This window comes from Rhinopithecus roxellana, chromosome 21, assembly GCF_007565055.1.
Source record: "Rhinopithecus roxellana isolate Shanxi Qingling chromosome 21, ASM756505v1, whole genome shotgun sequence".
Classification (NCBI taxonomy): domain Eukaryota; kingdom Metazoa; phylum Chordata; class Mammalia; order Primates; family Cercopithecidae; genus Rhinopithecus; species Rhinopithecus roxellana.
In genome coordinates, this window is record NC_044569.1 from 9,113,286 (window position 1) to 9,126,096 (window position 12,811).

Sequence of the window (12,811 nt, forward strand, 5' to 3'; positions counted from 1 at the left end):
ATTTATCTGTTCATCAGTTGATGGATGTTTGGGTTCATTCCAATTTTGAACTATTATAAATAAAGTTGCTATAAACAATATGCAAGTCCTTATGTTAACTTAAGTTTTATTTTCTTCTGGGTAAATTTTCCGGAGTAGAAATGCTGGGTCATGTGGTAAGTATATGTTTAACATTGTAAGAAACTGTCAATGAATTTCCAAAGTGGCTGTACAATTTTACATTTTATCAGCAATGTATGAGCCTTCCAGTCGCTCCACACTCTCACTGACAGTTGGTATTTTCAGTCTTCTTAATTTTAGCCGTTCTAGTGGGTGTGTAGTGGTGTGTCATTGTGATTTTAATTTGCATTTCCCTAATGACCAGTGATGTTGAGCATTTTTTTATGTGCTTATTTGCCATTTATACATCTTTTTAGGTAAAGTATGTTCAAATTTTGTCCCATTTATTGGTTTTTGTAGTTACAAGAATTTATGTATTCTGGAATCAAGTATTTTATCAGATACATGTTTTACAAATGTTTTCTCCCAGTATGTGGCTTATATTTTTATTTTCTTAACAGTGTCTCTGAAGAACATATGTTTTTAATTTTAATGAAGCCCAATCTGCTAATTTTTTTTCTTTTACAGTTTGTGCTTTTTCTATCCTACTTAAGGAAACTTTGTCTCACTTAATGTCACTAAGATTTTCTCCTGTTTTCGGCCGGGCGTGGTGGCTCACTCCTGTAATCCCAGCACTTTGGGAGGCTGAGGTGGGCGGATCACCTGAGGTCAGGAGTTCGAGACCAGCTTGAGAAACATAGAGAAACCCCATCTCTACTAAAAATACAAAATTAGCCAGGCATGGTGGTGCATGCCTATAATCCCAGCTACTTGGGAGGCTGAGGCAGGAGAATCACTTGAACCCGGCCGGGCGGAGGTTGCAGTGAGCCAAGATTGCACCGTTGCACTCCAGTCTGGGTAACAAGAGTGAAACTCCACCTCAAAAAAATAAAAATAAACAAGACTTTCCCCTCTTTTCTTTTCCTCCTTCCTTCCTTCCTTCCTTCCTTCCTTCCTTCCTTCCTTCCTTCCTTCCTTCCTTCCTTCCTTCCTCCTTCCTTCTCTTCCTCCCCTTCCTCCCCTTCCTCTCCTTCCTTCCTTCCTCTCTTTCTTTCCCCCTTTCTTTTCTTTCCTTCCTTTCCTCCCTCCCTCCCTCCCTCTCTCTCTCCTTCCTTCCTTCCTCCCTCCCTCCCTGTCTCTCTTTCTTTCTCTCTTTCTCTCCCTCTCTCTCTTTCTCTCTTTCTTTCCTTCTTTCCTTCTTTCATCTCACTCTGTGTCCCAGGCTGGAGTGTAATGGCCACAATCTCAGCTCACTGCAACCTCCACCTCCCAGGTTCAGGCAATTCTTGTGCCTCAGCCTCCTGAGTAGCTGGGATTATAGGTGCACGCCACCATGACTGACTAGTTTTTATGTTTTCAGTAGGGACAGGATTTTACAACATTGGCCTGGCTGGTCTCAAACTCCTGAGCTCAAGCGATCCACCCACCTTGGCCTCCCAAAATGCTGGGATTACAGGCATGAGCCACCATTCCCGGCTGTTCCTGTTTTCCTTGAGACGCATTATTCTTTCAACCCTTACACAGATGTCTTGATCCATTTTCGGTTATGTCTTGTATGTGGTGTAAAGTAAGGGTAAAGGTTTATATTTTTGCATATGGCTTTTCACTTGTTCCAGGACTTTACTGAAAGCACTATCCTTCCCCACATTGAATTTCCTTGGCACTTTTGTTGCAAATCAATTGCCTCTACACATGTGGGTCCATTTCTGCATTTCTAGTCAGTTCCCCTAATATATGTGCCTATATTTATGCCACTACCATACTCTTGATTACTGTAGTTTTTATAGAAAGTCCCAAAATTAGGTAGTATAAATACTCCAACTTTACCCTTTTTCAAAAATTTTAGGATATTCTGGATTATTTGCATTTTCATATAAATTTTAGAATCACCTTATCAAAATCTACAAAAAAAAAAAAAATCCTGCTGGGATATTGATTTGATTTGTGTACAGACACCTTTCTGTATTGATTGGAATTGTACAGACAACTTATGATTGACATGTTAACAATATTGAGTCTTTCAATCCATAAGTATGGTATCTTTTTTTTTTTTTTTGAGATGGAGTCTCTCTGTGTCAACCAGGCTGGAGTGCAGTGGTGCAATCCTCAGCTCACTGCGACCTCCGCCTCCCAGGTTCAAGTGATTCTCCTGCTTCGGCCTCCCAAGTAGCTAGGACAACAGGCATGCGCCACCACACCCAGATACTATTTTGCATTTTTAGTAGAGAGGGGGGGTTTCACCATATTGGCCAGGCTGGTCTTGAACTCCTGACCTTGTGATCCGCCCACCTTGGCCTCCCAAAGTGCTGGGATTACAGGCAAGTATAGTATATCTTTCCCTTTATTTCAAAATTTCTCTCAGCACTACTTTTTGGGTTTCAGGATATAGAACTTGCACAATTTTCTTGAGTTTATCTTTATTTCATATTCTTTTTTATTATTTTATTTTAATTTCCAGGATACGTGTGCTGGATGTGCAGGTTTGTTACACAGGTAAACATGTGCCATGGTGGTTTGTTGCACTGATCAACCCATCACCTATGTATTTTGCCCACTATGCATTAGCTATTTTTCCTGATGCTCTCTACACCTCTGCCCTCCTCCAACAGGCCCCAGTGTGTGGTGTTCCCCTCACTGTGTCCATGTGTTCTCATTGTTTAGCTCCCACTTATAAGTGGCAACATGCAGTGTTTGGTTTTCTTTTTCTTTTTTTTTTTTTTGAGACGGAGTCTCGCTCTGTCGCCCACAGGCTGGAGTACAGTGGCGCAATCTCGGCTCACTGCAAGCTCCGCCTGCCAGGTTCACGCCATTCTTCTGCCTCAGCCTCCCGAGTAGCTGGGACCACAGTGTTCGCCACCACACCCGGCTAATTTTGTTTTTGTATTTTTAGTAGAGACGGGGTTTCACCGTGTTGGCCAAGATGGTCTTGATCTCCTGACCTCGTGATCTGCCCACCTCAGCCTCCCAAAGGGCTGGGATTACAGGTGTGATCCACTGCACCCGGCCAGAAATTGTCAATCCTTAAGCAAAATGTCAACTCTCTTTTGGGGGACAAAGCAAGTATGCACACCAGAGAAAATGATTCTCAGCAGTACCAGTATACATTAACAAATTAGAAGTATACATGTGTGAATTCAAAGCATCACATTTGTCTTCTCATCTGAATGAATTACTTTAAGCAATAGAGGTTTGACTTTAGTTTGAAAGTCATTGTTTCTTATATTCCACCTGTTACTTGAAATTGCACCTGCCTTCTTCGTATTTGTAACACAACTTTTTTCTAACAGGACATTTTGCTTTACCGGACATGTGCCTTGAGCACAGCCGTTGTCTGTTCCAGTGCCTTCCTGGGCTGTGAGTACATTACATATCTGCTGTCTTTTGGAAGACATTATCATTCATAGACTCTCTCCATTTTTTTTTTTTTTTTCATTTTTTGCTAGAACACATTCTTAAATTTTGTTTTTCAGGAAGGCCACATGGATTTATATGTTACCAAAAAAAAAAAGAGGGGAAGATCCGAATTTTAATGGGAATAGGATTTCAGTTTCACAATGCAGTAAGCAGAATTCTAAAATGACCTTTCCCCATGTGTGATCTCATCCTTTGAACCTGGGCAGGTCCTGTGAAAATGATGAGATATCACTCTGTCGTTATAGTAAAGGAAGTTTTGCAGATGTAATTCGTTGATCTTAAGATAGTGAGATCGTCTGGTGGGCCTGGCCTAATCACAGCAGCCTCTCGCAGAGATTGTGGAAGTCAGAGACTTAATGCACGAGAATGACCTGAAAATGGAGAAGGCCTTGTGTCAAGGACACAGGTGACCTTTAGGAGCCAAGAGTAACCCTGGCTGACAGTCAGCCAGGCAACGGTGACTTCAGTCCTACAACTACAAGGGACTGAATTCTGCTAACAAGAAGAATGAGGTTGGAAGTGGAATTTTCCTAGGAGCCTCCAGACCAAGCCCCGACTCATTCAGCCAGGTGGACTCCTTGATTCCAGTCTCAAGATTCCTGAGAGATCCCAGAGAGCACAGCCATGCTGTGCCACACTTTGGCCTCCAGAACAGGCCTTTTTTTTTTTTTTCTATTGAGACAGGGTCTCACTCTCTCACCCAGGCTGGAGTACAGTGGTGAAATCACAGCTCACTGCAGCTTCAACCTCCTGGGCTCAAGCAATTCTCCCACCTCAGCCTCCTGAGTACCTGTAACTATCAGCATACACCACCAAGTCCAGTTAATGTTTGTATTTTTGTAGAGACAGGGTTTTTCCATGCTGCCCAGGCTGGTTCTGAACTCCTGGGTTCAAGCAATCCACCTTGAGCCCACCTGCCTTGGCCTCCCAAAGTGCTGGGACTATAGGCATGAGCCACTGCGCCAGACCCAGGGTGTTGTTTTAATCTGATAATTTATAGTAATTTGTTCTTAGGAATTTTTGCTTGTTCGTTTTTGTTTAGAGTCTTGCTATGTTGCCCAGTCTGGTCTCAAATTTCTGACTTTAAGCAATCCTCCCACCTCAGCCTTCCAAGTAGCTAGAATTACAGGCTCATGCCACTATGCCCAGTTTATTAGTAATTTGATACGTAGTAATTTGATACTAGTGTAGCAGCAATAGATATGCCCAGTTTATTAGTAATTTGATATGTAGTAATTTGATACTAGTGTAGCAGCAATAGAAATCTCATACAAAAAGCCTTTCAGAACTTTGAAGACTTTCCACTAGAGGCCACAGAGCATAGTTGTGATCACACACTCTGGAGTCAGACTGCCTGTGTTTGAATCTAGCTCAGCCACTTTTTAGCTGGCTAATGTGTACTCTTAAGCAAGCTATTTAACCCCTCTGTGCCTCAGTTTCTTCAACTGTAAAATGGGCATGATAAGAGTACTCCTATCTCATAGGTTTGTTGTAAGGATAAAATAAGTTAATATAATAAAGTGCTTGTAATAGTGCTGATGGATGTAACAGCAACCGTATATATATATAGATATGCTTGCTATTTTTCCTTTTCCTTTTTCTTTTCTTTGTTTTTTTTTTTTTTTTTTTTTTTTTTTGAGATGGAGTCTCATCTGTCTCCCAGGCTGGAGTGTAGTTGTGCGATCTCAGCTTACTGCAACCTCCGCTTCCCGGGTTCAAGTGATTCTCCTGCCTCAGCCTCCCAAGTAGCTGGGACTACAGGCACACACCACCATACCTAGCTAATTTTTGTATTGTAGAGACGGGGTTTCACCATGTTGATCAGGCTGGTCTGGAACCCTAGACCTCAAGTGATCCACCTGCCTTGGCTTCCCAAAGTGCTGGGATTACAGGCATGAGCCACCATGCCCAGCCACTGTCAGTTTCTAATAAAGTGAAACATGCACCTACTCTATGACCTAGTGTTTGTACTCCATGGTATGTACCGAAGAGAAACGAAAAAATATGTCCACAAAATAGACTTGCAGATTCACAGGTTTATTAACAATAGTCCCAAACTGGAAACAATCCAAATACCAACAAGAGAACGAATAAACATATTTGTACAATATACTACTACTCATTAATAAATTATGACTCATTACTGATAGGTGCAACATGGATGAATTTCAAAACGTCATGTTGAGAGAAACAAGGCAGACACAAGAAAGTATGTATGACTCCGTATCTATGAAGTTCAAGGCCAGGCACAACTAATGTATGGTGATGGGAAATCAGCACAGTGGGTGCCTCGGGGGTAGTGACTGGAGAGAGGCGTGAGTGAACTTTCTAGAGTAATGAAAATGTTTTACAATATCTTAATTTGGGTGACGGTAACATGAGTGTTTACACTTGTCAGGATTTATCAAACTGCCTAGTTGAGATCTGGGTAATTTTATTGAATATAGACTATAACAACGAAAAAAAACCTGAGAAAGTTATTGATATTCTCGAGTGATGGGGGCATTGGTGGTGCCTTTTAAACTTGTAAACACATGGTACATATGTGATATACTTTTTTTTTTTTTTTTTTGGAGACAAGAGTTTCACTCTTGTTGCCCAGGCTGGGGTGCAATGGCGTGAGCTCACTGCAACTGCTGCCTCCAGGGTTGAAGCCATTCTCCTGTCTCAGCCTCCCAAGTAGCTGGTATTACAGGTGCCTGCCACCACCCTTGGCTAATTTTTGTATTTTTAGTAGAGACGGGGTTTCACTATATTGGTCACGCTGGTCTTGAACTTCTGACCTCAGGTGATCTGTCTGCCTCGGCCTCCCAAAGTGCTGGGATTACAGGCGTAAGCCACCTCGCCTGGCCTGTAATATACTTTTTTAAAAAAAGGTGAGAAAAAAACATGGCTACCTAAAAGCTTCGTATCTAGTACTAGTCAGATATGTGGATATGGAATCCAATTTTTAAGAAATGCAATTAAAAGCTCATCAATAGAATAAATCAGCATACTTTATGTATTTGTTCACTTCTCTGAGTAACTAACGGACCTAATAAAACTGAATCCCCATGCAAGCAGACTGCATTCATCTTTAGGTTAAAATTCTTAGGCTGGGCACAGTGTCTCATGCCTGTAATCCCAGGACTTTGGGAGGCCAGGGTGGGAGGATCACTTGAGCCCAAGTTTGAAACCAGCCGTTTGGCCGGGCGCGGTGGCTCAAGCCTGTAATCCCAGCACTTTGGGAGGCCGAGACGGGCCGATCACGAGCTCAGGAGATCGAGACCATCCTGGCGAACACAGTGAAACCCCGTCTCTACTAAAAATACAAAAAATTAGCCGGGCGAGGTGGCGGGCGCCTGTAGTCCCAGCTACTTGGGAGGCTGAGGCAGGAGAATGGCGTGAACCCGGGAGGCGGAGCTTGCAGTGAGCTGAGATCCGGCCACTGCACTCCAGCCTGGGCGACAGAGCAAGACTCCGCCTCAAAAAAAAAAAAAAAAAAAAAAAAAAGAAACCAGCCATGATTGTGCCACTGCACTCCACCCTGGATGACAGAGTAAGACCCTGTCTCAGAAAAAAAAAAAAAAAATTCTTTTTTATTTTTGGAGATGGAGTCTCACTCCGTCGTCCAGGCTGGAGTGCAGTGGCACAATCACGGCTCACTGTAACCTCCACCTTCCAAGTTCAAGCAGTTCTCCTGCCTCACCTCCCAACTAGCTAGGACTACAGGCAGGCACCATCATGCCTGCTAAGTTTTGTATTTTTAGTAAAGGGTTTCACCATGTTGACCTATTTTGTGAGGATGCCATCCATGTACAGAAAAACTATTATTTGCAATTATTATATAGGATTTAACCACTGGGAAAACCCAACCTTTTTTTTTAGTTTTGCTATTTTTATGCTAATACTTAATTTGTTTAAAGCCATTTTGATTAATGGAATTGTTTAAATTTAATTTGCCTCAGTTTCTTCTATGAATTCTGCCTTTACTGACTGGAAATACTTAAGGTGACTATTTCTGTGGAGGCTTAAAAGAAAACTCCATTTTAGGTACAAAGACGACTCCCAAGAAGCCACTTGAAGAATGATGAATTACAAGATATTGTAACCACTAAACTCACACAAGCTTTTCCACTACTAGCTAACAATTTTGCCCTAAATATTTAAAAATAATTTTTACAAATGGTGAAAATGCGGCCGGGCGCGGTGGCTCAAGCCTGTAATCCCAGCACTTTGGGAGGCCAAGGCGGGCGGATCACGAGGTCAGGAGATCGAGACCATCCTGGCTAACATGATGAAACCCCGTCTCTACTAAAAAAAAAAAAAAAAAAAACTAGCCAGGCGAGGTGGCGGGCGCCTGTAGTCCCAGCTACTTGGGAGGCTGAGGCAGGAGAATGGCATAAACCCGGGAGGCGGAGCTTGCGGTGAGCTGAGATCCGGCCACTGCACTCCAGCCTGGGAGACAGAGTGAGACTCCATCTCAAAAAACAAACAAACAAACAAACAAAAAAACAAATGGTGAAAATGCTTCCTTTAAACTTAAAAAGAGGACTATTTCATTGAGTTTTACAGAGTCAATTTCTTCTACATAAAAATTCGGGTTTTTATGTTTCAAGATATCAGAGACAATTTCCTTTTTGGAAATGTACTTAGGTCTGCACTCAATTTCTAGAATAACTGTCTAATTGTTAAGTCCCATTCAAATGAGCTTCATGGGGCCTTTGACATGTTTCCAGTTAAGAAGTTTGTAGCATGTCTAACTAATACAGGCAATCCTGTTTTACTGTGCTTTGCTTTATTGTGCTTTGTACATATTGGCGCTTTTTACAAATTGAAAGTTTGTAGCAACCCTGCTTCAAGCGTCTATTGGTGCTCTTTTTCCAACAGTATGTGCTCACTTTGTTACCATTTTTTAGCAACATTTTTAGACTTATGTACATATTTTTAGACATAATGCTATTACACACTTAATAGACTACAGTATAAACAAAACTTTTATATGCACTGGGAAACCAAAAAATTCCTCGATTCGCTTTGTCGTGGTATTTGCTGTACTGTGATGGTCTGGAACCTAAAGTATATCTGAGGTATGCCTGTACTTAAAAATTCACTTGTGAGACTTCTCATTATTAAATAGATTTGAACTTGAAAGGCTAATTCTTCAAAGGCTGTTTCTTTTCCCAGGATGAATATTTCTGCAATTTTGCTAGCTGCCCAAGTAAAGTTAAGTAAAAAACAGTTAGCACACATTTCACTCTTATTTTTTCTATAAAAATATAACTCTTTATTAAATAACATGCACAAATATCAACTAGTCATTAAACAGATATTTAGAACAAATTGTAAAGAAATACAAATCCTTAGGTACAATTTAGTATCTTGTTCATGATATTTGAAGAGTTTAAAAAGAATCACTGATTAAACTAACCATCCTTTATTTTTCTTTCTGAATTCAAACCCTTTTCAGGCATATACTCCATTCCAAATTTTTTTCTAGCATTTCAGAGCTTCAGAATATCTTTAATACCAAAAGCCCTTAACGACTTATTTGATTATACATTTCCAATGAGAAGGCATTAACTTTTCTTTTAAGCTATCATTAGCTTTGAGTCTCTTTACAAAGGAAATCTGTAGAAGCATAATCATGGCAGAGAGGCTCCAGCTTTTTGAGGTACCATTGAAGAAAGTGAGAACTGTGGTTAAGACTAAAAAGCTGGGATGACTAAAATTCACCAGATTCCTTCTTGCTCGCTGTTATCTTCTAAAAGGTTGTTCTGCTTGGTCCAGCAGTGCTATCTCCCAGACCTCTGGCTGAACCATCAGAACCAAATGCCCTATAAACTTAGCCCTCTCTGATTTTCTATAACTTCAAAGTTCAGTTATCTGGTTTTTGATTTTTATGATTTGCCACAGTATCCCATCAAATTTCCTTTTTAGGCAAAAGTATAAACAAACTTTGCAGTAAGTTTTCATATTAAAAAGTATTGCTTTTATAAATTAGCTTTTAATGTTCCCAGGCTTAATAAACTTAACTTCAACAGAACCAGTGCTTCGAAATCTACCCTGCCTTTCTGGCCCAATTTATCCAATAAAAAAGGCCAAAATCTCTCACCTAAATTTCTAAATAAAACTACATCCAACTTTTATAATAAAGTCCTTGCACTGTGTATTTCTTTTTACATGTGCTGCATTATTGCGCATGCCAAGTACAGTAAGAATTAAAATATAAATTGACGTAAAAATTCAAAAATCCCTAAGCTTAATATGTACCTTTGCACTCAAAAACATTTACATTCTCTCCCATTAGCTGGAATTTCCAACTTCCACTAGATCACTTCATTCCTCACATATTTGCTTCACTTTTCTCTATTGGAACAGAAACATTCAGTGTAATTCAACAAAGAACTGTGGAAAGTTTTGCAAATTTTACCTCATATACTTATGATAAATTGTACACTAACCTAATTTCCTTTCAAAAATGTCTAACAAGTTCAGCAGCAGATTTCAGACCTGAAATATTCCTGAATATTTAATTTACATCATGTTATAGGAGAAACTGGATTTTTTTTCTAAGTATATTGCTAATTTATTATAAAACAGCATACCAAGTTTTATTTCAATTATAAAATTTTGCAAATCATGTTTTGCATCTTGATACAAGGAAAAAAATACAACATATTAACTTGTTTTTCATAAACATTTCAGAGACTGACTGGAATATTCCTATATTTCTTTTACTTATTTTGACTACCAAATATCTTCTGTTGATTTGCATACTTGGTTTTTATTTTAAAAGTGCAAAGGCTATTAAGCTTAAAACATTAAGCAATGTAAAAAAGTTTTACAATGATTTAACATGACCAATAAAATTTATTAAACATATTTACATATATTCACAGATTCTTTCATAGTTGAATATTAAAATAGACATTTACAATTTCAGAATTTTCATTCAAAGGCATTTATTTTTTTCCTGGGGAAATAGGCTCTACTGTGAGATGAAAAAAGAGCTAAGTTTCTTTGTATGACTAAGTCTAAATAATATGTCCAACACAGTAAGTCACAGGTCTACTAGAGGAGACTAGTATGAAACGCCTTACACTACTGCAGGCATCAATTATGGAGAGTTAAATTATAGGAAGCATGCAATACAACTAAGCCACATCTTTGCAGTTATGGTGATGAAAACAAGCTAACTGAAACACATGCATGCCCTAGTTAAAAGTTTTCTACCTGTACACACTACTACTACACTCCATACAAACCACAACTTTGGTCCAATAAAACATGAGACAAAACAGTTTTACAGGTATTTCTTTGTACATGTTTTGACTACCAATCCCTTTGTATACAGTTTGACCATTAATTACAAGATTTACATCTGCACAATATGTATAAAATAAGTTATTAAAAAGGAAGACAATATTAAAACTTTCAAAAAGAAAACTGTACAATTAATTTACAGATAATAAACTGAAGAAATTTTGTGCCAAGTTTTTCTCCCACATTAGAAATTATTTGGTAGGAACTGAACCTCTTAGTTTATTGATATTTTTTTAAATAAAACCTGAAAGAGATTTGAATACTAGTGGTTATTACTCAGAGTGCTAACAACTTCCAGCGCTGTTAGCAGATTCTCAACTTTTTAAGTATCTACCAGTCTGCCAACATGCTCTAATGCAATAGTTACCTTTCCCAATATAAATAATAGTTTTCTATTAGAAACTGTGTTTGGATCTAAGATCCAAAATAATTCTCATTTTTTATAAAATGACAGTGTTTACTACATAACCAACTATAATCGAACTTTACTAACAATTGTAAAGGCATGAGTATTTTTGTCAAAAGGCAGTATTCCACAGTATAATGCTTGGGCATCACCAGGTTAGACATCAGCAAGTACTGACTGCTATATAGGAGTCAATTCAAAGTCGTCGTTAACATCAACAAGGGGAACATAAAACTCCTGGATTTCATAAATGCTGATCGATTTATAGGTGGCAGGATCAAGTTCCTGGAGTTTGAGCTGCCATTCTAATCTCTGGACAGCATTTAAAGCTGCAGCTTCATGTTGTTGCCTCATTAAAAGACAGGTCTATTTAAAAGAAGAGAAGAGTTACTTGATTATTCTGTTAACTTTGCTTTAAAAATTAATCTCATCCAGTTTCTTTAGGGACTAAGATGGACACATCAGGAGCATAAAAAGCATTTGAATTACAAGTCCATTTCTTTCTTTTTTTTTTTTTTTGAGACGGAGTCTCACTCTGTCTCCCAGGCTGGAGTGCAGTGGTGAGCTCTTGGGCTCACTGCAACCTCTGCCTCCTGGGTTCAAGGCATTCTCCTGCTTCAGCCTCTCAAGTAGGTGAGACTATAGGCATGTGCCACTATTCCCAGCTAATTTTTGTTTTTGTTAGAGATGGGGTTTCACCATGTTGGCCGGGCTGGTTTTGAACTCCTGACCTCAGGTGATCTGCCCACGTGGGCCTTCCAAAGTGCTGGGATTACAAGTGCGAACCGCCACACCCAGCCTACAAGTCCATTTCTGTTTCATCCTGTTTGTACACATATACCAACTATTTGTGGGTCTGCAACTTCATTTTCATCTTATACAGCAGGGGTTCCCAACCCCCGGGCCATGAACTGGTACCAATCCATGGCCTGTTAGGAACTGGACCACACCGCAGGAGGTGAGTGGCAGCGAGCAAGCATTACCACCTGAGCTCAGCCTCCTGTTAGATCAGCAGCGGCATTAGATTCTCATAGGAGCTCAAACCCTATTGTGAACTGCACATGCGAGGGTTCCAGGTTGCGTGCTCCTTATGAGAATCTAATGCCTGATGATCTGAGGTGCAAGCTTCATCCCCAAACAATCCTCCCAGCCCAACCCATGGAAAAATTGTCTTCTACCAAACTGGTCCCTGTTGCTAGAAAGGTTGGGACTCCTGTTACAGATTTTAATTTGAAAATATTATTTCAAATGATGAGATTTCAAATTATCAAAAGAAACATGAAAATCTAGGGGGAAAAGACTTCTGAAATGACTCAAAATCTCAAATAAAATAATTTATAGATTTAAAAATTTTACTCCTTTTCTTACCATTCTCCTGTTCTTTTATATGTTCAAACTATAACCAGACAGGTACACTGGATAATAAGCATGAAGACCCACACTGGAAACTGAATCTTCTGTGGTAATTTCCTCTTTCATACTACAGCTAGTCCTTAAAATGGACTTGTGGTCTCTATCTTTCCAACTGTGAACCAGTGTGAGGATTCATGACTAACCAGTATTTCCCCTCCTAATTATTTCTCCCTA

The 12,811-nt window shown here is 39.5% G+C and overlaps 1 protein-coding gene across 13 annotated transcripts in view; it reads right to left on the minus strand.

Annotated features, from left to right (window-relative positions):
• Positions 1 to 8,755: 8,755 nt before the first annotated feature.
• Positions 8,756 to 12,811, minus strand: part of ANKRD12 (ankyrin repeat domain 12) — a 138,445-nt gene continuing 134,389 nt past the window's right edge. For all 13 annotated transcript variants that reach the window (XM_030926015.1, XM_010373410.2, XM_010373420.2 and 10 more), the window contains one exon: positions 8,756 to 11,590. In XM_030926015.1, the coding sequence (XP_030781875.1) occupies positions 11,405 to 11,590 (186 nt within the window). In that variant the 3' untranslated portion in view covers positions 8,756 to 11,404. The remainder of the gene's footprint in view (positions 11,591 to 12,811) is intronic.